The sequence below is a fragment of the Oryza glaberrima genome, chromosome 5 (genome assembly GCF_000147395.1).
Source record: "Oryza glaberrima chromosome 5, OglaRS2, whole genome shotgun sequence".
In the NCBI taxonomy this organism is placed as follows: domain Eukaryota; kingdom Viridiplantae; phylum Streptophyta; class Magnoliopsida; order Poales; family Poaceae; genus Oryza; species Oryza glaberrima.
Window position 1 is genome coordinate 3,179,506 of NC_068330.1, and position 24,241 is coordinate 3,203,746.

Sequence of the window (24,241 nt, forward strand, 5' to 3'; positions counted from 1 at the left end):
TATATGTGCCTTATGCTTTTATTTATTTTTTATTTTTTTCAAATAAGACAGACGATAAAAGTTGAGCACGAAAAAACATGGCTGCACTTAAAATGGGACGGAGGTAGTAATATGGAAACGACCGGTCAAAGTGTGGCCCATTTGAGATGAAGAAAGATCTATGCTGTTTCTTTTAACAAATTGTGTTTTGTATATTTCTTTTATAATGGATTAAACCGGTCTCTACGTCCAAACAGATGTATACAACCAACCAAACTTATAAGAGTTCTTAGACTCAACATTCATCTCCTTACACACGGAGAGACAAAACCAACGGTTCACACAAAAGAGCACTTATACTCCTAACTACCAAATGACTCAAATTCGACTTGCACAAAGCAAAAACAACAAAAACAAAAACTATTCATTCTATTACCCCACGATCATTGAAAGTTCGCTGTTTATATATTTTTCATGAAATCTATAATAAATCACATGCTGACATGAGATAGCGAATGTCTCAACTTACTGGTTCAACTCAGGAAAGAAAACCTTTATTGGTTGGAGGTTCTATTTCATCCCATTTTTTAAAGAATTCCAAAACCTTTTACCGAGGAGAATCAGATCCAAATATTTTAACTCCAAACCATCATAAAGTTTCACCAAAACATAGAAAATTTAGAGGATTTTAGTAAAATAATTTCTACAAAAACAAAATTCGTACATTGAACGCTTGAAACAGATTATTCATTAGATTAACGACACGAATTATTTGTTTTATATAGGGAAAATTGCACAAATCATCCCATAAGTCACTTGAAGTTTGACATTTTACCTTATAAGTCATTTTGTTATAAATGCCTACCTACGTACTCAACTTTGTTTAAAAAACCACCCAGTAAGCATGTACTTAACCAAATCAACATGCTTTCTTAAAGTGCGAGCCGTTGATGTGGTCTACCGGTAAAATTAAATAGTATGGTGTTTTTTGCAAGAAAACTATATAGTGGGTGGGTATTTGCAACAAATAACTTATGGGATGAAATGATAAACTTTAAGTGACTTATCGAGTTATAGAGTGGTTTTTGCGATTTTTCTTAAATTATATGGATAAAAAACACTTTGAAAAATAAACTTAACTTATGTCTTGGTATAATCAATGAGTGGATTATTTTAAGAAAACATACCTTAAAAATAAGTGGAACAAATAATCCACGATGATAATTCGGTAAAGTAGGGAAAAAAAAAAACAGGGCCGAGGGAAGTGTGAAATACACGTATGCAGCCTCTGGTGATAGCTTGGCTGGTTTTGTGCGTGCAGCTAGCAGCAACCTCCTCATGTGCTCACCTCATCTTTTTTTGTGGCCCACTCCCAGCTCACACGCACACACGCTCACGGTTGTTCACTTCACCCTCTCTTTTTCTCTGATACTTCTACTCCATCCTCCTACCAACTTCTTTTATCATCATCTCTTTCCTCCATCCATCCATGGCCCCAGCTCAAAATTTAATGAGCTCACCCGATGCTGCATTCATGATTCACACTCCCGGAAGCAGAAAAACAGTCCAAATCCGGTCGCTTTTCACCTCACCTCATTGCATTTCACCAATTCATATTCCTGCCTGCCTGACCAATTCTTGCCAATTTTCTCACTAACCATGGGCATCAACTGCAAGTCATTATCTTGGATTAAGTAATTTACTAGTATAGTGGTTTAGTGGTAGTTTAGAGTCACTTGCCTTGTGCTTATCTGTCTAATTGCTTCCACCTGGCTTGGTTCACTTCACCCCTTTTTGCTTAAAAGGCGGTGCCTTTGGTGGTTTCTTCTTTCTTCTTCCACCTGTTGGCTGTTCTTGGCTTCAAGAAGCTGCGTGTTGCAGAGACTCAGAGAGGCTTGCAAGCAAAATCTACTATTCATTTGGGTCTTGGATTCTTTGCCCTGATTAATTGTTGGGCGGTTTTGGTGCGAAAGTTTCAGTTTCTTGTGTGATGCAAAAAAAAAACTGAAATTTTTGTGGGGAGGCAAGGATTGAAACTGCTTGGGTGCCACCGAAGGTAACTCCTTTACTGCTACCAAGAACCCTTGTCTAGAATGATTTGGTTGTCCTTCTCTTGGTTGGGGAATCGGGTTGGTTTCTGGAGGGTTTATGTTCAATTTTGGATTGTTGCATCCTGGGGAAGATACTGACCATGTCTTGTGGGATTCTTGGCGCAGATCGAGTTCATGGTGAATATTGTGAGAGTTCTTGGTGAAGTTCTTGCCTGAGAAGGAAGGTGTGAGAGTTCTTGACAAGGTTATTGCCTGAGAAGGAAGGTTTTGTGGTCTATCTTGCTGTGATTTGATTTCTCTCCCCTTCTGCAAATCCCCACCAAAAAATGAGAAGAATTCCTTGACACTTTCCTCTCCAATTTCTGATTGTCCTTGCAATCTAGAATGGGCTCAGTTTCTTTGGATGGCATGGCTCCAGCTCCGAGACAAATTATTCACTTATACCCTCTTCAACTACTCTAGCTTCTCCTTTTTTTCCCCTTAGTGTTGTCTGCTTCTCTGTATCTCTGTGCAATTCATGGCCCTTTGATACCTTTTTAGCCTCCAATTTTCATTGGGATTCATCATGGATAGTACCTTTAGAAAGCTTAAATTAGTTCTAGCTCTTCTTGGGATCATCATCTGGATTATTGGTACCTGCAATGCAAAATTCACCCCTGCAGACAACTATCTTGTGAACTGTGGTTCCACGGTCGATGCAACTGTTGGTCAGAGGGTCTTTGCAGCTGACAATTCCCAGTCGATTGTGTTGACAACCCCTCAGAGTCAGAGCATTGCTGCTAGAACTACGCTGAATTCGGTGTCGGGTTTCGACAATGCCGAGCTGTATCAAACCGCAAGGATATTCACCACGCCGTCGTCCTACTCGTTCAAGATGAAAAGCAGTGGCCGGCATTTTGTCCGGCTCTACTTCTTCTCTTTCTTGTATCAGAGCTATGATCTTGCAAGCTCAAAATTCAAGGTGTCAACAGAAGATGTTGTTCTCCTTGATAATTTCCAGCCAAGCAATTCCATCCCAGTGGTCATGGAGTATTCTCTGAACATTACAAGAGACATGCTAATTCTAACTTTTGTGCCGGAAGGGAACAGTACATCCTTCGTCAACGCCATTGAAGTTGTGTCGGTTCCTGATGATCTAATTACTGATTCGGCGCAACTTCTGGGTGTTGGGCAGTATCTTGGACTGGCAGCACAGCCATTGCAAACATTCCACAGGATCAATGTGGGCGGGCCGAAGGTCACAGCTGAAAATGATACTCTGGCTCGAACATGGTTTACTGATCAGAGCTTCTTCAGAAATCCCACTGTCGCTCAAGCAGTTACTTACCAAGAAAGACTGAATTACAAAGATGGATCAGCAACGCAGGATGATGCACCAGACAGTGTCTACAATACTGCGAGGCGGTTGGTTGGGCAGAGGAACGCCAGCTCCTCGCCAAACATGACATGGGAATTCAATGTTGATGGCCGTTCAAGCTACCTGATTCGGTTCCATTTCTGCGACATAGTGAGCAAGGCAGCATTTCAGCTCTACTTTGATGTCTATGTTTATAACTTTTCAGCAGCAAAAGATCTTGATCTCTCCGCCAGAGAATTTGGTACACTGGCGGCGCCGTTTTACATGGATATTGTCTTACCATCAAGTGACCCGTCAGGTAACCTCACTGTCAGCATAGGTCCTTCCAGCTTGCCTAATGCAACACCTGATGGAATCCTGAATGGCCTGGAGATCATGAAGATGAACTTCAGCAGTGGATCTGTCTACGTTGTCAAACCGCCATCAGCAGCGAAACAACAATTGCCTATCATTTTGGGATCTGTTCTTGGAGGCATTGGTGCTGTTATCATTGTCGTTGTTCTCTGTGTTGTTTTCAGAAGAAAGAAGAAGATGAAGAAACCACAGACGCCATTAACAAGTCGGCCTTCAAGTTCTTGGACACCACTCTCTCTCAATGCTCTTAGCTTCCTTAGTACTGGTACCCGAACAACCAGCCGGACCACTTATACATCTGGAACTAACAGCGACACAAGCTACCGTATTCCTTTTGTTGTTCTGCAAGAGGCAACAAACCACTTCGATGAGCAGATGGTTATTGGAGTCGGAGGGTTTGGAAAGGTCTACAAAGCAGTTCTACAGGATAGCACCAAAGTTGCAGTGAAGCGTGGCAACCAGAAGTCTCACCAAGGTATTAGGGAATTCCGGACGGAGATCGAGCTGCTGTCTGGGCTGCGACACCGCCATCTCGTGTCGCTCATTGGTTACTGCGATGAGCGCAATGAGATGATCTTGGTGTATGAGTACATGGAGAAAGGCACTCTGAAGGGTCACCTGTATGGCGGTGACCAGCCTCCACTCAGCTGGAAGAAAAGGCTGGAAATCTGCATTGGAGCTGCAAGAGGGCTCCACTACCTCCACACTGGTTTCGCAAAATCGATCATCCACCGTGACGTCAAGTCGGCAAACATTCTCCTCGATGAAAATCTCATGGCCAAGGTCTCTGACTTTGGCCTCTCAAAAACAGGGCCTGAATTTGATCAGACACATGTTAGCACCGCTGTGAAAGGGAGTTTCGGCTATCTTGATCCTGAGTACTATAGGAGGCAGAAGCTGACCGACAAGTCGGACGTGTACTCATTCGGTGTGGTCTTGCTAGAGGTGATCTGCGCAAGGCCAGTCATCGACCCGACACTTCCAAGAGACATGATCAACCTTGCAGAGTGGGCTATCAAGTGGCAAAAGAGAGGAGAGCTTGATCAGATCGTCGACAAGAGGATCGCCGGGACAATCAGGCCAGAATCGCTGAGGAAGTACGGGGAGACGGTTGAGAAATGCCTCGCGGAGTACGGCGTCGAACGGCCTACAATGGGAGATGTCCTGTGGAACCTGGAGTTTGTGCTCCAGCTGCAGGAGGCAGGCCCGGACATGTCCAACATTGATAGCATGAATCAGATCTCTGAACTCCCTTCAAATGCCCAGAGGATAAGCTCCCTGGAGATCAGCACTGCAGATGAAAGCCGAACGGCTATGGACTACTCTCAGATGTCAACCAGTAATGCCTTCTCACAGCTGATCAACACAGAAGGGAGGTGAATTTGGAGTGAAATTGTCCTAAAGAGTCACTGCAAAAAAATGTTGAACATGTTCAGTTAGGGAAAATGAGATGTTTCTTGTTCAGTTGATTGTCTACACTGTTGTTTGATTTTGCCCAGATATATATAACAAACATTCAATTGCATTGAATTTTTGTTACCCCTATACTGTACATACATACATGTCTCCTATTTATCTTAAAGCCTGAAAATGGATTATGTTACAGAATGGACATAGTTGATCTGCTGCACATTTCTCGTTGGAAAAAATAATTGATTTTTGATTTTCTATGTTACCTTATCTTGTTACTTTTCACATGTTTTCTGGAAAAATCCAGCACACATAATATGGCAAGACGGTGGTAAATACACTACATGACAAAATGTGGCTCACAAAACATGCGAAACGTAGGTAGAGATTGTACACAACGTTTAGTTGCTTAACGCTGCATCTGATGGACGAAATACAGAGCACAGAAAAACTGAACTCAATTCCAATTCCACGGCTGCAGTTTCTGCTGATTAATTGCTCACTTTCTCAATTCTGAAAAACCTGTCCATTTTGATGTAACACGTCATTAATGATTACAGCCAACCAAGATTTAGCACAAGCATACAAAGGAAGATTTCGCTGACAGCGACTAACTGATAAAATCCTCGTTAATCCCACACCAATATCAGGTCATAAAAGGTTTGCGGAGTGCAGGCAAGGTGAAGGTACTACAGTGTACATGCTACAGAGTGCGGTCAAAATTAGCCAGCCAAGAAATCTCATGTCTCAACAGTCAAACATAGTCGCCATATTCACCATCCAGGAGGAGAGTTTGTTCCAAGAGTCACAACACCAAAAAGACTGTTGCAGATTCAAGGCCATGGCATTGTTTGTCATCAATGGTCGCGGGACAGGTAATCGCTGTCACCTCTCCTGTGGCTCCCATTCTGATCATCTCTCTCCCTGGACAGGTAATCATCTCTCTCCCTGGAGAGGTAATCGCTGTCACCTCTCCTGTAGCTCCCATTCTGATCATCTCTCTTACTGGGCAGGTAATCGTTGTCACCTCTCCTGTGGCGACCATTCTGATCATCTCTCTCCCTTGGTGAAGGGTTCATGCCATCTGATGTGAGGTTGTGGCTTCTCCCATTGGCTGGCAAAGCATTGCCCCCGGGACTGCGGTCTCTCCCATAAGAAGGCGAGGCGTAGCGCCTAGTGCCATCATATCTCTCATTGGAGGGTAAAGCATAGCGCCTAGGGCTGTGGTTTCTCTGATTGGAAGGCGAATCATGGCACCGAGGGCTGCGGCTGTAACCGCGGCCATCCCTTCTTGAATGAAGCCTTTCCTCACGATCAGCACCATGGCTACCCAAATGAGAAGGGGGTCCACTGTTAACAAGGAAATCACAAAGTTAATAGTGGTTAATGATAAAATCTATCAACTCAACAACCAGTAATGAAGGAAGAGAGGAAAAGCAGAACATTGCACATGTATCAAATATAGGTTCATAAAAGCCAAATTCATGGAGCACTTTATACTGCAGCAAATATATTAGCATTCAGCAGTATCTTATGAGCTTAGTGCCCAAGAGAAGGCAGCTCACCTATTAATCAGCTGAGTACCTAAGATTGGTCGCAACAGATTCCTAAGCATGATACAGGTACCATCGTATAGCAGCAACAACAGGGATAACTAGGTTGGAGGTAAGATAACTCGGAAATGTCTAAATGAAATACACTCCTACCTCATATGCATAACATATTTATCCTTGATACAAGCACCAGAAATGAATAGCAGAGTAGTTGCACAAATATCACCACAAGATCATCATGGCAATAATGTTCAATACTTCAAATTAAGGAAATGGTTGTCCTAGCCACCTAGGTCCTACCTCTTGCCATAGCTTGGGCTCCTTCTGCGACGAGGTGAACGGGACCTTGAGTAGCCTCTCTCTTGCCTGCGTTGATGAAACTTCATATCAAATGTGCAGAATAAAATAAGGTAACAAGGATGCTCACTAGAGAACTAAGGGAGATACTTGAGATCCTTGGGGCTGTTCTTGCATTCCCTTAATATATGACCCCTCTCTCCACAGCCATAGCACCTATTTGTCCAGTCACCAGCAGTGCAGTTACGGTGCCAGTGCCCCTCCATCCCACAGTTGAAGCAGTGGTCAGAACCATGTGCGGGTCTGGCTTTATATCCACGAGAACCTCCAAGACCACGTTCGACCTAAAAAATCAACAAAGGTATGTCATTTGGAATGGGAAAAACAGCAACAGGACAACAATGTATAAAACAAAGGGGTGACCGATAACTAGTAAAACCATTGTCCTGGATAGTGCTTTATGAAAGCTCCGATGTAGCCCCAAAACACAAATCAAGATAGTGTACAGAGTTCAGGTATACGTGTAGCAAAGAACAATTGCAAAAATGAATGGTTTACCCCTTTTGCAAACTGAACAATGATGTCACTCCCATCATACTTTCGGCCATCAAGATCAAGCCTCGCATCATTTGCATCCCGGGGATCACTAAACTCCTACAATAGGGTCCAGGTCATCCAGCAGAAAAACAGGGATAACCTTACATATGAATTGTCTAGTGAAGTTCCCAGTCAACTAGAAAGATTCCAGGAGTAAATCTTAAAACCGGAGAAGAAAGTTGTGCTTACAACAAAGCCATATTCATTCTTCAGATCCACAAATCGCACCCTGGAAATGGTTGGCAGAAATAGTAATGACATCAAGATGCAAGTAATGGGAACATTCACTAGTCTGTGGTTAAAGTCAAGCATTACTGAACTCTGATGTTTTTTCTAAGGAAAATTAACAAAGTGTGCTTTAAACTTGAAGCAACCGTCACCAAGTCCACTCAGCCACTCAGGGCACCCTCCCTCAACAAGATTACCCCAAGTCAAAACCTCAAAAAAAATGTTCTGTACATGTGATAGAATGCAACCTGTCATTCAAATAGCAAAGAATTCCACCAGTAAAAGAGGACAATCCTAACAGAATTATGTAAACAGTTGAAAAAACCAACTTGTCCCATTCTTGCAACAAAAACTGCGAAAACTTGTTCGTAGGGAACATATGGGGTAGATGCTTGCAGCTGGACATCTCAAGCGCTAGAAAGTAAAACATTCCCGCAAGACGAAGACTCCACAAGGGTTGCATTGATGTAGCTACAAGGCACATTACATAGGAACAGTGTCTCACAAAGTTTGTGTTTCTGTCACAACAGATGAGTACTACTTACAAGTAAGTAAAGCAGAGCCACAAACCAAAACTCAAGTAGGTACCATGTGAATCATGACTATAGGACAACACTGATCTCAAGAAAACATTGCCAGCAAAATAACACTATTAGAATAGACTCTAGGATATATACATCAATGTTGGTGAACCTGAAGTACCCATGACTAGGATGAATACTGATATTTAATTAGTCTGCAAGTCACAGAGCAGACACTAGCTTTGAAAAGTTTTCTATAAGCTCGTGGAAATCAAACCAAGCAAGACTTGACAAATAAATACCATATCTAGTTTCTAGTTTCTACAAGTGTAATGGATGCAGTTCCATTTCAGGGGCATCGATGAAAGAGCAGAGGAATATGCTCACCTCCCATATCTGCTGAACAGGTTCTCAAGATCCTCTGCCCTTGTACGTAGAGAAATATGGCCCACATACAACCTGCTGTTACGACCACGTGGTTCGTAACGGTCATTAGGGTCAACATACCGAGACATTTTGCCTTGCAAGAAAAGATTAAGCGTGTCAAGAAAAGCACCAAGAACACCATGTCACCATATAACAGAAACATGCCTACTAATGTTCCTCATGTTTTTATTAATTAGCCAGTTACATGATCATAATTTATTAATTAGCCAGTTGCATGATCATAGCAGTAACACATTGGTGAATGGGTAAGCAACCAAAACAATTCTATGACATCTCCATACAGGCAACAGTGGAGTTGCATAGAGATAATCTGTTTCCCTCTAGATGAGGAACTGCAGCACATCATTTAGCATCCCTGTAGTAGAATATCGTGTTGAGTTTTGCAACAACATAATAATTAAAACGTGGACTTTCTAATTGTCCCAAAAAAAATTTGCCGAAAACTACTGCATAGCAAAGGGGATTATTGATGTGTTGTCATATCAGATTATTCTGAACGACAAAGACGGGATGGCGATGTGAGCATCAGAAAGCGACTAACAAATAAAGATCAGACGTCCACGAAAAACCCCTCAGCGAAGCGACAACTTTTACAAATCTCTCAAAATCCCCCCTCCAAATCCCGGACCACGAACAAATTAGTGCGAACTCTTACTCTAGTACTCCATGATTTTTCTTAAAGCAACGGGAAAGGAAGTCACAGCTTGTGATCAAACCGAGTTAATCGGCATAAACCCTAACACGGCGATCACGAGGCCAAGGCTCACAGAAACTAACACCACCACGCGAAAAACCCTAGAATCGATAAGAACACGCGCGCCCCCGCGGGCGCCGCGCCGCAGCCCGAGATGACCGAGGCGGCGAGGCGGGGGAGGACAACGAGCGAGGAATCGCGCCGAAACGGGGGGAACTCGCGGCTTGGGGTTCCGGGGCGCGTACCTGCGTTGCGCAGCCCGCGAGGCGGGCGGCGGGCGGGGCGGGCTAGAACCCGTGGAACCCTAGCCGGCGACGAGGCGGACGCGGAGGAGAGTGGTCGGCGGCGGTGGCGGCCGTCGAGACGCCGGCGGCCGAGGGGGTTTTATATGATGGCCGCGTTGTGTGTGCTGCGGCGTTTGGACGGTGAGGATCGCGCTGCGGGAGAGATGGACGGATGCGATGCGATGAGGAAATCCGGGAGAGCGGCTGCGCGGGGGGAGGCCAGCTGTAAAGCGGTTTGTGTTGGTGGGGCCCGAGCTCAGGTTTAGCGTGGCTGAGTACGTAGTATGTGGTCCCATGAGCGACATTTCCCGTTTTAAATGCATATGTGTGTTTTTTTTTTCCTGAACGTTCGTTTTATTTTAAAATTTATGAACTTTTTAAAATAACACATAAAATACTATTTATATTTTATCATCTAATAAAAAAATACTAATCATAAAAAATTCAAATAAGATGGACGATCAAACGTTGGACATAGAAACTTATAACTGTACTTAGGGTCCATTTGAATCACATTTGAATCACAGGAATGAAAAAACAGAGAAATAGGAAAAACATAAGATTCTGACAGAAATACAAGTGTAAAACAGAGGATTACAAAACACAGGAAAAACATAGGAATGACGGTTTGATTGAGCCGCAGGAAAAACACAGGAATTTAAAGAGAGATAAAGACTCAAATGATTCTTAACATGAGGTAGAACCTCATGCTAAATTTCCTCCAAAACTTGGATGGGAAGAGACATTCCATAGAAATTTCATGGGATTACATAGAATTCATTCCTTTGATTCAAATGGCTATATAGGAAAAATTTCTATAGGAATAAAATCCTTTAAATTTCCTATAAATTTCCTTTAAATCAAATGGGGCCTTAAAATGTAACGGAGGGAATACTACTCCTGTTTTGACGCTCTGTTTGATTAGATTATGCAAATCGCAAAGTGCAAAAGGTTTAAATTCTAAGCTGAAGTCATTCTATTATTTGAATCTTTACACCGAGAATCGAACTTGAATTTCCTTCAACTAAACTTTCCAAGAATCAAACTAAGTGAGTAAAAAAAAAACTAGAGCTGAAGAATGTCTCAATCTTACATACACAAGTAACTAATCCTATATGTACATCTTATGTGGTCATAAAATGCAATGCATAATCTCTCCAAAAAAAATGCATTGCATAAAAAATGACATAAAAAGCGAAATGCCAAAAACAATTGCTTGATGCCGCTCTCAGTCACACGCTCTGCTCCTGACAAGAAGCCAAGAATTTCTGAATTTCTTAAGCAAATAGATTAGCTTCGAGATTCTTAAGCATCAGCAAGATCTGCACAAAATCACCAACTCGCAATTAGATAAGAAAATTGAACTGAAGAACAATAAACCAAAAATTAATGGCGATGAGTGGGTGAGAGGTGTCAGCTCTGCATACCGTCTCCGAGATGGCAGGGTCCATGCCCTGCAGCCTCCGCAGGTGAGCCTCCACCGGCCGCCGCTCGCCGGAGCCGAACATGTCGCCGACGAACTTGTACACCTGAGCGAATCCCAGGTCATCTGCAGAACAAGAAAATGCAGATGTCAGAAATCAAGAAATGCGTGATCACACAGCTCAAAAATGCTGATTTGAAGAAGTTGCTCTCATTTACTGCAACTATGCAACAGGCAAGGGAAGAATCAGTACGTACCTGGAGAAATTGGGAGCCGAATTGTTTCATCCTGCATGAAGAAGGCATCATCACCGATCCATGATTCGCCACCTGATCCGATGCAGCTTGGTGTCTCGATGAATGAACAGTCATTGTCATCTGCTCGATCAGTTTCAGTGTTAGTTGCAGTTTAATCTTCAGGAAGCAGGCGGAAATGTTCAGATGAACAGTAGAACACTCACTGCTATGAATCAATGGCCGGAAAGAAGCTTCATCAGTTGAGTAGCACGCCGGCGACCAGCCGGCCATGCTCTGCTGCACGCCGGACGGCGGCGCCGAGCAACCGATGGAGCCGCCGCTGGCCGATGGCAGCCACGGCGGCGGCATCATGTCTGCCGCCGCGGCGTTGGCCCGGAGCAGCGTGGCACGGCGAGGGTGAAGCGGCGGCGGGAGCCCACCGGCGAGGCCGAACTTGCGGGCCTTCAGAAAATGCTTCTGGGCATGGCTGCGAATCTGGATAATTGACCATGGCAAATCGATCAGAGCTTGCAAGCAAAAGTGAAAAAACAGGAGTAAATTTCACAAAACTACACATACTTGTGTCAAATTATAACAAAACTACAGATTTAAGAATGTGTATCACAAAACTACAGATTTTTATCAAATAACTACATATTCTAGAGTTTAGATTATAGCACTATTATTTATTTAAAGTTATAAAATTTGTAGTTTTGTGATAAAATAGTTTTTAAATGTGTAGTTTTGTAATAAAATAGTTGTTAAATCAATAGTTTTGTGATATAATACCTTAAATCTGTAGTTCCATGATAAATTTAACTCTAAATATGTAGTTTTGTGAAATACATTCTTAAATCTATAGTTTTGTAATAGTTTAATCAAAGTATATGTAGTTTTGTGAAATTTACTTAAAAAAAATCCAAGAAACGAACTCGATCTTGGATTCTGAAGCCGCCATTGATGATCTTGCAGAGGGACAAATCGATCGATCGATGTCCTACCTGGATGGCCGTCTTGGTGGCGACGAACGCTTCGATCCTCTTCCAGTCACGGCCGAACCTGCAAAACATTGCCAACGAAAGATGATGAGTCTCAATTCTGAATTGCATCGATTCTGAATTCGATCAATTGATGAGGTGCTCACAGAATCAGGGCGTCAAGGAAGCGTTCGTGCTCCTCGCCGGACCACCTCTCCCGCGGCCTCGTGATCGTGTACGGCTTCCGCGTCTTCTTCTTCGTCCCCGCCGCCGCCGCCGCCATTGCCGCCATCGTCGTCGTCGTCACCGATCAATCTGCTCGAGAGCTAGCTAGCTCACTACTCGGAACACAAAATGGCTACTACACGAGAACGGAGACTACTACTGCCCCTCTCTGCAGCTGCTGGTATATATGTGTACAGGATTTGCAGCACGTGTGCGTATGCTGCTGCCTAAGCTAGCTAAGCTTGATCGCGCACGTGTTGTTCATGGCGCTCGGGTGGTTTTCGCGCACGTGTTCCACGCACGCGCGGGGCCAGCGGCCAGCCGGCCAAGCACGCGTGATTGCCCGATCGGGAAGGTTTGGGAGGAGGAGGAGGTGAGGAGTTAGGCGGCGGATGGCCGGATATAGCATGGATGAGTTCGTGAGGCTATTTGTCGAGCACGTGCTAAGGAAAAAAAAAGAAAGTAGCTGATAACGGTTCACTATATAGGTTTAGGGTTTTTGATCGGGGGTCACCGAAATTTTGAACAAAATTTACTTGAATTTGAACAAAAATTACCCAAATTCATGAAAAAATTGAAAAATTCAAAAAATTCGGCCGAATTAATATCATATCGGGGTTCACCAAAATGACTGAAATTTCCAGAAATTTCGATCTGAAATTTCCAACCGTGGGTGAAGGTATACACGTGTTGATTAAGAGAGGTATTGAGTTGCATCCACCGACTAGTTCAATCTAAAAGCTTAAGCTGATTAGAAATGACGGACAATTCACAAGTCTATAGCGTGGAATAGAAGTGGGATTCAAACTCAAGATCGCTGGCTCTGATACTATATTGAGTTGCGTGCACACTGATCAATTCAATCCAAAGGCTTAAACTGATGAGAAAAGGCGGATAATTCACTTTATATTTCAACAAGAGTATATTCCAACAAGAGGGACAAGATACGAAATAAAATTATCATAACCACATGAGTATTTAACTAGGTAAAATATGGTCATTTTCTGCCTGGCTCGACCTAATCGGTATTAAACTATGTATATCTCCTGGATGAGTGATTTGATCAATCTAACCGGCACAGAAAAATAAACAAACAAATATCGGCCATCTTTCTTCTCCCCTTCGTTCCTTTTCTTTTTTTTTTCCTAGGGTTTGAACAAATGTATTAGGAGATAGATCAGAGAAGCTCTGGCATGACCGGGCCACCAGATAGCCAAGGACCAAGAACTCGTGTCGCTCGGACGTGCTGTCATCGCCATGAGCGGCGATGGTGGCCATGCGGAACGACCTGCGCCGCTGCGCGCGCTGCCGTGCATCAGCGCCGTCTCAAGCCGGGCAACCTCCACGGCGGTGCATAGTAAAAAAAAAAAAAAAGACCGGTCCTTAACCCGGTGGAGTGCTTGGTCCACCGGTGAAAACCGTTGGGTCACAGGTTGAACCACAGTTTGTTGCTAAGTATATTTTCTGGAAATGGAAACCCAAGACCTGTAGCTTGCATGCTCGTTCAACTAACCAATTGCTCCATCTAATTTTTCAGAGTTACATGAGTTACATATTACTTATACTGCAGTTACATAGTAGTTATAATTACATAGCAGTTACAATTGAAAGTATTTCATTCAAAAAACTGTCGAATGAACGGGCCTGTTTGGCGCAGCTCTAGCTGCAGCTCCACCCCTCCTGGAGCTGGAGCTCAGCCAAACAGTTTCAGCTCCACCAAAACTGGAAATGGAGTTGGGTGGAGCTCTCTCACAAAATGTACTAGAGTTGTGGAGCTGGGTTTAGGCAGCTCCACAACTCCACTCCTGACTCAACTCCTGGAGTTATATTTAGGAGTTATAGCTATACCAAACAGACCGGTTGTATAGCTACTCCCTTGTGTTTATTCTCAAACAAAACAGCCAACTTAACCACTAGCCATGGTTTCCATCTATCCTAGCAGCCAGGGATCGAATCCCACCCCTGCACAGCTAGCTTGAGCCGGCTGGTTCAGCCGGATCACACCAGGTTGATTGCGTGAACAATCATTTGGAGGGAACCGAGTCGGTCTGGTATTTTTGGGTTGAACCGCCGGTTCGATCCGGTTTTTTCTACAGTGCTTGGCGAGGCCCTTGTCATTAGAAAATCATAGTCCTTTTGGAAAGACAATCGAATAACCACACAAAAACATATTGGCAGATGATGTAAGTCTCTGAAAAAAAGCATGTACATAGGTGGTGTTGGAATCTTCTGAAGATAAAGATAAAGATTAAATGTTTTACGTAAAACGAGATGGTAAGAACGTGTGACTAATTGTGTTTTAATTATTACAAACTTGAAAAATAGATTAATCTGATATTTTAGAACAACTTTTATATAAAAAGTTTTCACACGAAACGCGCACCGTTTAGTAGTTTGAAAAGCGTGCCACGAGTATCCAAATTTCCATCCACTTCTTACATAAGAAACGAACGGGACCATAATGTAGCGAAGATGGAGACGGAGATTAATGTGTATCTAGAAGAATTACCGATACAACTAATATCCAAGATAATCTTGCCCTTGTCTATCTACCAACATTATTGGAGTATCTTTTTACCCTTTTCTACTTAAGTACTTATATCAATATTTATATACCTTCTACTAGTATCGTTTATTCTAGAGCGTTGGATTTTTACCATTTTTATATGCAAACACTGTAAAAGTTCTTTAAAAAAATGTAGCGAAGATGGAGACGGAGATTAATGTGTATCTAGAAGAATTACCGATGCAACTAATATCCAAGATAATCTTGCCCTTGTCTATCTACCAACATTATTGGAGTATCTTTTTACCCTTTTCTACTTAAGTACTTATATCAATATTTATATACCTTCTACTAGTATCGTTTATTCTAGAGCGTTGGATTTTTACCAATTTTATATGCAAACACTGTAAAAGTTCTTTAAAAAAATAGAGAGTATCGTTTATTCTGGAGCGTTGGATTTTTACCATTTTTATATGCAAACACTGTAAAAGTTCTTTAAAAAAGTAGAGCCAAAGAATTGCATGTTAGCACGTACATCCGTGCTCAGAGTGCTTGCCTAAATTCCAATTCCTGTATATAAATGCCTACTTCCTCCGTTTCCCGTTTCACAATGTAAGTCATTCTAACATTTTCCATATTTATATAGATGTTAATAAATCGAGATATATATATATATATATATTCATTAACATTTATATGAATGTGGGAAATGCTAGAATGACTTACATTGTGAAATGGAGGGAGTAAATCTTACTACATACACAAGTGACAAAACCCTATATGCACATATGTCTCGTGGATGGTGTCCCGAGGCGTGTACCTACATGGCCCGCGAGGCAGGCGGTGGACGGGGTGGACTATAACCCTAGCTGGCAACGAGGCAGATGCGGAGGGGCCTAGGTAGACATCGAGGGGGAGAGTGGATGGCAACAACTGTTGCGGCGCCACCGGGGGTTTTATATGATGGTCGCGCTGCGTTGCGGCGCGGCATTTGGAAAGTGGGGATTTTGTTACAAGAGAGATGGACAGATGCGATGAGAAAACCCTGGAGCGCGAGAGAGGCTAAGCCAGCTGTAACTGTAAAGCAGTTGTGTTAGTGTGGCAGAAACTCACCAATAATATGTATGATATGTGGGTTCAATTAGCATGTCTAATCGCTATTCTCTAGTCCTGTTTCGAAGCTCTGTTTGATTAGATTGTGCAAATTGCAACGAGCAAATAGTGTTAAATCTTTACACCGAGAATTGAATTTTGATTTCCTTCAACTAAACTTTTCCAAGTCAAACTAATTTAAAAATAGAAAAAAAAACTAGAGCTGGAGAATTGCTTGTACATCCATGCTCAAAACTGGAGCCGACGAATGTCTAAATCTTACATACACAAGTAAGTAACTCAATATGTACAACCTATGTGATCATCAAATGCAGTGCATAATCTCTCCAAAAAAATGCATTGCATAAAAAATGCCATGAAAAACGAAATGCAAAAAGAAAGTGACCAAAAAATTGCTTGATGCCGCTCTCAATCACACGCTCTACTCCTGTCAAGAAGCCAAGCATTTCTGAATTTCTTAAGCAGATAGATTAGCTTCAAGATTCTTAAGCACCAGCAAGATCTGCACAAAATCATCGATTCACAATTAGAGAAGAAAATTGAACTGAAGAACAAGAAACCAAAATTTAATGGCGATGAGTGGGTGCGTGAGAAGAGATATGTGAGCTCTGCTGCATACCGTCTCCGAGATGGCAGGGTCCATTCCCTGGAGCCTCCGCAGGTGAGCTTCCACCGGCCGCGGCTCGCCGGAGCCGAACACGTCGCCGATGAACTTGTACACCTGAGCGAATCCCAGGTCATCTGCAGAACAAGAAATGGCAAGAAGATGCGGGTCAGAAATCAAGAAGAAATGCACGATCACACAGCTCAGAATGTTTGATCTGAAGAATGTGCTCGAGTTTACTGCAGCAGATTTGAAACAGGCAAAGGCAAGAAGAGAAGTAGAATCAGTACCTGGAGAAATTGGGAGCAGAATCGTTTCATCCTGCGAGAAGAAGGCAGCATCAGCGAGCCATGATTCACCAGATCCGCTGCAGCTTGGTGTCTCGATGAATGAACAGTCATCACCTGCTCGATCGGTTTCAGTGTTAGTTGCAGTTTAATCCACAAGAAGCAGCTAGAAATGTTCAGATGAAACAAGCTGTGTGGTCGAAGAACACTTACTGCTCTGAATCAATGCCCGGAAAGAAGCTTCATCAGTTGAGAAGCACGCCGGCCGATGGCAGCCACGGCGGCGGCATCATGTCCGCCGCTGCCGCCGCGGCGTTGGCTCGGAGCAGCGCGGCACGGCGAGGGTGAAGCGGCGGCGGAAGGCCTCCGGCGAGGCCGAACTTGCGGGCCTTCAAGAAGTGCTTCTGGGCATGGCTGCGAATCTGGATAATAAACCATGGCAAATCGATCAGAGCTTGCAAAGTGAAACCCAAGAAACGAACTCGGTAGAACAATTCTGAATCCGCCATTGATGTTGCAGAATCCAAGAAACGCACGCGAGAGGAAGGATTGGAATTGATCGATCGATTTCTACCTGGATGGCCGTCTTGGTGGCGACGAACCCTTCGATCCTCTTCCAGTCACGGCCGAACCTGCAAAACATCGCCAGCGAAAGATGATGAATCTCAATTCTGAATTCAGTCTATCGATCGATCGATTCATCAATCTGAATTAATTCGATGCTCACAGCAGCAGGGCGTCGAGGAAGCGTTCGTGCTCCTCGGCGGACCACCTCTCCCGCGGCCGCGTGATCGTGTACGGCTTCCGCGCCTTCTTCATCGTCCCCACCGCCGCCGCGCGCGCCGCCATTGCCGCCATCGTCGTCGTCGTCACTGATCAATCTGCTGGAGAGCTATAGCTATTCGATACACAAGATGGCTACACGAGAACGCAGGCTACTGTACTGACTACTGACCCTCTCTGCAGCTGCTGGTATATGTAGTGGGAGCAGAATCGAAGCTGGATTTGCAGCACGTGTGCGTATGCAGCTAAGCTAGCTTGATCGCGCGCGTGTTGTTCATGGCGCTCCGGTGGTTTGATTTCGCGCACGTGTTCCACGGGCACGCACGCGACCGGCCAAGCACACGCTTGCCTGCTCGATCGGGAAGGTTTAGGCGAAGAAGGAGGTGAGGAGTTAGGCGGCAGGCGGCGGATTGCCGGATGCAGCATAGATGAGAAGTTCATGAGCTTTGGCGAGGGGAAACTATTTTGATTTCTTGAGGAGATATCACTCATTATTTGCGTGTCACTTAAATGGTTATGAAGAAATTTAGAAAAAATTAATGTATTAATATGTGATATAACACTATACAAACATGCAATATACAAATATGCAAGTTCAAATTTAACTTTTACATCTCATAACGAAAAAAAGAAATTAAACCACAGCTAGTTAGCGTATATTCACGGTGAAATTTGTTTTTTTACTATATTTAAGTATGAATTAGACCAATCTCCCAGAAAACTCTGAGTGCTTTTCAGCATCTTCATCTAACTATATTTAAGTATGAATTAGGACCAAATCTCCCAGCAAAATAAAATCTGAATTAGGACCAATCTACAAGCAAAATAGAATTATCCGACTCCATGTCTGTAAATTTGAAATAAGAACATGCCACGGCACATGTGAAAATTTTTTAAAATATAACACGGTAAAATGATTTTTATTTGTCATGCTGCAAAAGTACTAGTACTTGTTTAGTGAGGGAGTGAAACAAACCATCTCAGGTAGGCACAGGTGGTATTTGAATCTCCCGGAGATGAAGATTAAGTGTTTCATACAAAATGAGGTGATAATAACGTGTAATTAATTGAGTTTTAATTATTACAAACTTGAAAAATAGATTAATCTGATATTTTAGAACAACTTTCATATAGAAAGTTTTCACATGAAACATACCGTTTAGTAGTTTGAAAAACGTGCCACAAATATCCTCTCTAAAAAAAGAATTCGAACGGGGCCATAGCAGATGAATGAGCTTGTAGGTATAATCCCGCTGATACTGGATAGGAGATAGATTATCCTCCACATACTTATGCATGCAAGTATTTTCAACTGCAACATGGAGGGGTAGTAGATCCGCAGTGACCTCATCACCAATTGTGCGTACGTTGGCTGAAACGCCATGGCGGAAGAGCAATTTGATCATGTCAACGGAGAACCGTTCAGCAGCTTCATGGAGTGGAAAGTATCCATGCGGGTTCATGCAGTTGGGATTGGCACTGGTGGAGAAACCATCTTTGGTCGGTCGACCAAATTCCACGATAGTCCCGGTTGCAATAAAAACCAGGACTAAAGATAGCCCCGGTTAAAAAAATTTTGATCTTTAGTCAGTTGGTGGGTACAGTTAACCTCCAATTATCTTTAGTCCCGGTTGGTATAAACAACTGGGACTAAAGATCTATTTTTAGTCCCGGTTGTTTATACCAACCGGGACCAAAATAAACTGCCGATATCTCCTCGGAATCCCCTCCCCTTTTTTCTCTCCTTCGTTAAAAACCACCAAGACTTAGTCTCGGTATCCGCCTCCTCCCCTTCTTCCTTCTTCCTCTCCCCTTCCTCCCCCTTCCGGCCTTCCCCTCTCCTCCTCCTCCTTCTCCTCTCTGCTGAGGCCGGCCGGCGGCGACGAAGCGAGCCGGCCGCGCGGCGGCCGTGCGGCGGACGGTGGCGGCGCCCGTGCGGCAGCGGCGGAGCGAGGCAGTCGCGCGGTCGGGCGGCAGCGGCGGAGCGAGGCCGCCGTGCGGCTGACGGGTGGCGGTGGCGGCCGGTGGGGCCGCGCCTGGCGGTGGTGGAGCGAGGCGGCCGCGGCGGAGCGAGGCGGCCGTGTGGCGGCAGCCGGTGGGGCCGTGCCTGGCAGGCGGCTGGCGGCAGCGGCAGCCCATTTGCATATTTGTGTGGATAATTTTGTGATTTATTGCACGTTTGTATGGATCTGTGATGTATTTGATATGTTTGTAATTTTTGTAGGATTTGTGATGTATTTGATTTGTGTGTATAAGTAACTTTAAGATTTGTGATGTAGATTTGGGATGTTACTTTGATTTGGGGATTTGGGTTTGATTTGGGATATATATCCAACTCGATTCGGGAGAAAATAAAAAAGAAAAAAAAAAGAAAAGGGGACCATCTCACTGCCGCTTCCCTCTTTTAAGTCCCGGTTGGTGTTATCAACCGGGACTAAAGATCTCCTCTCTTTAGTCCCGGTTGATAACACTAACCGGGACTAAAGATTGATTTTTAGTCACGTGTATTTGAACCGGGACTAAAAATAGCGATCTTTAGTCCCGGTTTGAAAACCGGGACTACAGGGGGTTACAAACCGGGACTAAAAAGCCCCAGTGTGGCATGTCGAGTCAGGGTTTGAAATTTCCGAAACCCCCACTGAAATGCTCATATATCGCCCGAAACTTTCGGTTTTCTTAAATTTTTTGTGAATTTGGTCAAATTTTATTCAAATCCATTCAAAATCAGTAAAAATTTCAAAAGAAAATCGTATGAAAAAAAAAATCCGAAATTTCGATTCTTTCGCCCCCCCCCCCCCCCCTCCAGCAGAAACTCTAGTTTCGAAATTTGTAACCCTGATGCCGACAATGGAGCTCAGGTGCCTTGCCCTCCAGTACAGCTTTTGCACATCGCAGGGCACCATGGCTGATCATGCAGGTTAATGTTTCAGAGGTTATGCTCAAATTACATGCCATGGCCCCAAGATATTTCACGAACAAATGAAGCATCGGACACTATCCTTCTGCAGTACCGGCACCAATCTGTGATATATATCATACAAAGCATCTTGCAAAGCTGGATCAGCCCATTCACAATTGAGAGAGAAGAAAGGCAATCAGTTTTCCAATTTATAAGGAAAACATAATAAACAGAGCTTCACTGACGCATATCTTATGACAAACAAAACATTTAGATTTAGCATATAGACAATTAGGCAGACAAAATTGCTGTAGGATTAAAAAGAAATAACTAATCCTATATACCTATATAGTTGCTACCCACTAGGTGTAGTTAATAACATCTCTCCTCTCATGAAGCAACATCACCTAGCTAACAACAATCGTACATAGCTGATCAATGTTGTTATAAAATATTACACCTTATTCCTATTGTTGTTATAAAATATTCCAACAACAACATGTGGGGACTCATCTAGTATATCAGAATAATTTATCAACTGGGTTCTATAAGAGCAGGTGCAATAGGAGGCGCTACACCGGCGATAAAACAACCACGTAAACTGCAACGATAAGCTGGCGGAGAAAAGATATGAGAGAGAATGTGAGCGGGCGACTAAATAGTTGCTCAGCTACACACGTGGTTCAAGATGGTGAAAGGCTCACGGACAAATAAGAGGAAACAGGAAGAGAGAGAACCAGATGAATGAGGAATAAAATATTGTTTGCATTAGCTAATGTTGGAGCCTGTTTATTATAAGAGTAGTGTTAGCTATAAATGACGTGGATAAAAGTATAGCTCGCAGTAAGCGATAATATTAACCTTGCTCTAAATGATGATTAGAGGAAAAAAAAACACCTTTAGGAGTAGGGTCTGGGAAGATTATCTCATTTGGGAAGGACTTGGCCATCCGAGCAGATCTTAGCTTCAACAACTGGAAGAGAGAATATAAAGAGCCAGGTCACCATACATAAGCAAAGAAAACAGAAGCCGAGAGGAAAATCATATGGATACCCGGTAGTCACATTCTTCCTCATCCATCCTTTTGAAATCAACTTTCTCGTGAACCATAACATGAGATGGATTCCATGGACTCTCTGTTAAATATGTGGTCAAACGATCTCTATCTTTACCGTGACAAGCAGTTTGTATGGCCTCCTTTTCACATGTTGTGTCTATTGGTGCAAAATTGGCCGAAACTTTTATTTCCTTTGCTTGCTTATCTGAAAACAAGTAAGTTTATTTAATCTCGATTTACGTGCAGTTGATAAATGTTAGATGCATATTTAGGTTTTATATTCCTTTATTTGTAAAGGGTTTTTCTATATTTGTGTATACTTGTACCTGTATATATTGAGATTTTTTACTGTCTTTGAGGAGAGGAGGTACCATATCCTGGCCGTTCGTTACACTCCATCTAACAGCTGAGAAAGTTTCGGTACCTCGTGGTACCACACCACCGTGAGAGCAGGTACCGAACGGCTTTTGATGGTGGGAGGGCACGATTGTACTTTCGCATGTACTAGTGCAGGTAGCGAATCGAGCGAATCCCCATCGGTCTGGGCGATGAGTTCAGCGCGGTAGATGCAACAGCCTCCCGAGCAGGGGGAAATCGCAGCGGCGACCCTAGGGGAGGTAGGAAAATGCAGGGACGCCGGCTCAACTACTACTCGACCTCCTCGGCTCCTTCTCCCTTAGAGGCGGTGATCGTCGGAGTGGACGATGACAGCGGAGACCTATTGGATGACGGCGGCAGCGGACTGTAGTCAGTGCCGTGCTCCTCCCACCTTCCTCATCCTTCGGTGCCCAACTCCCCTCAGCGCCTCCACTCAGGTCAGGTCGTTGGGAGATGTTGAAAATGATTAACCCGCCCATTGATTAGTTCAATCGGATTTTTTCCTTTTCCGATATAGGTGTATATGTTTGTTTGCACAAGCAGTATCGCAGAGGGCAAGATCTGGTTTGGGAGGTATTCACGTGTTTCCCTCGAATCCCTACCCATTCAATTTTTCTTTTGTTTTTTCTCCTCTTTCTCTCGTGCTCATGAGAAGACACAGGTCGCAGTCCATGGTGATGGAGATTCCTGGCCTCGATGCGCGACGGCGGCGCGACAGCGGCAACGGCCTCCATGCGCGACGAGCTCGATGCTTGACAGCGGTGGCGGCCTCCCTGCGCAACAGCGGCGCGACGCAGACGGCTGGCATGGATGACCGGGAGCCGATGTCGTCTGCTCCCGGTGCCGCTTCATTTCCCAGCGCCGCCGGTTGCTCTTCTCATGCGCCTGTATGTCTGGTCGGTTGATCCGATCGGATCTGGGTGAGGAGAAGTAAAAAAAAAAGGAACAAAAGGGAAAAATACAGGAAGCCTCGTTGCTGCAGTGCTATCTTCAACGGGCGTTCCTAGGGGCGCGCGCACGGGCTGCTTAACTGGCGCAGCCTAGTCCGCCGCCGCCTATTATGATAATTAGTGTTAATTACTGTCATTAGCATTTTTTTTAAAACAGTAACAACATAAATAATTCAGTTACCAATCTTTTTAGAAAAGTAATTGAAAGTTTTAAATTTGTAGTCAAAATATTTTGAAATTTGAGTTGAAAGTTTTAAATTTTGATTTCAACTTTTAAAATTTTGACATAGAAGTTTTCAAGTTGAGTTGAAAGTTTTTGAAATTGAAGTTGAAAGTTTTCAAATTTGAGTCGAAAGTTTCAAAAATTAAGTTGAAACTTTTTGAAGTTTGACTTGAAAGTTTGTAATTTGGTTTGAAAATTTCGAATTTTTTGTTGAAAGTTTTTGAATTTTGAGATAAAAATTCTAAAATTGTGAGTTGAAAATTTTCAAATTTGAATCGAAGGTTTTTGAATTTTGAGATGAAAATTCTAAAATTGTGAGTTGAAAACTTTCAAATTTGAATCGAAAGTTTTCAAATGCTGAGTGGAAAGTTTTCAAATTCTGAGTTGAAAACTTTCAAATTTGAATCAAAAGTTTTCACATGCTGAGTGGAAAGTTTTCAAATTCAGAGTTAAAAGTTTTCAAAATTTTCAATTTTAAAATTTATGTTAAAAAGTTTAGTTAAATGTTCTTATCACTTATGCATGTATGTACGTGGGTTTTCCAATTACAATTAGCAGATACTACTACTAATTGAGTGTGTTACTATTGAATCATCGTTGAAAAAGTCACTAGGCCCAGCAGGCCCATGTCAGACACGAAGCTGAGGCGTTGCCGTCGCGAAATGCTCGCGACTTGCTGATCTCGCGCGTACACGCGAATTAGCAATCTCGATCTTCACCACTGCCACGGCTCTCTTCTCCTTGCTCATCAAGGTTAAAAAAAAGAAAAGAAAAAAAAAGAAAAAAACTTTCTTTGCCTGCTGCCGCT

The 24,241-nt window shown here is 43.3% G+C and overlaps 3 protein-coding genes and 1 pseudogene across 3 annotated transcripts; 1 reads left to right on the top strand and 3 right to left on the bottom strand.

The window, feature by feature from the left end:
• Positions 1-1,383: 1,383 nt before the first annotated feature.
• LOC127773516 (receptor-like protein kinase HERK 1) lies at positions 1,384-5,402 on the top strand. The gene is made up of 2 exons (XM_052299597.1): positions 1,384-2,035; positions 2,196-5,402. The coding sequence occupies exon 2, from the start codon at positions 2,596-2,598 to the stop codon at positions 5,119-5,121; it is 2,526 nt and encodes an 841-aa protein (XP_052155557.1). The 5' UTR covers positions 1,384-2,035; positions 2,196-2,595; the 3' UTR covers positions 5,122-5,402.
• A 115-nt stretch (positions 5,403-5,517) lies between these two features.
• LOC127773517 (serine/arginine-rich splicing factor RS2Z32-like) lies at positions 5,518-9,831 on the bottom strand. The gene is made up of 7 exons (XM_052299599.1): positions 9,734-9,831; positions 8,735-8,867; positions 7,788-7,827; positions 7,560-7,655; positions 7,152-7,345; positions 7,005-7,070; positions 5,518-6,501 (listed from the first exon to the last, which is right to left on the bottom strand). Exons 2-7 carry the CDS (start codon positions 8,860-8,862, stop codon positions 6,009-6,011), a joined length of 1,017 nt encoding a protein of 338 aa, XP_052155559.1. The 5' UTR covers positions 8,863-8,867; positions 9,734-9,831; the 3' UTR covers positions 5,518-6,008.
• An 852-nt stretch (positions 9,832-10,683) lies between these two features.
• LOC127774785 (protein REVEILLE 8-like) lies at positions 10,684-12,763 on the bottom strand. Its single transcript, XM_052301078.1, has 6 exons — positions 12,576-12,763; positions 12,433-12,490; positions 11,656-11,926; positions 11,453-11,572; positions 11,200-11,321; positions 10,684-11,094 (listed from the first exon to the last, which is right to left on the bottom strand). The coding sequence occupies exons 1-6, from the start codon at positions 12,698-12,700 to the stop codon at positions 11,050-11,052; spliced, it is 741 nt and encodes a 246-aa protein (XP_052157038.1). The 5' UTR covers positions 12,701-12,763; the 3' UTR covers positions 10,684-11,049.
• A 3,682-nt stretch (positions 12,764-16,445) lies between these two features.
• On the bottom strand, positions 16,446-18,064 carry LOC127774891 (protein REVEILLE 8-like; annotated as a pseudogene).
• Positions 18,065-24,241: the final 6,177 nt, after the last annotated feature.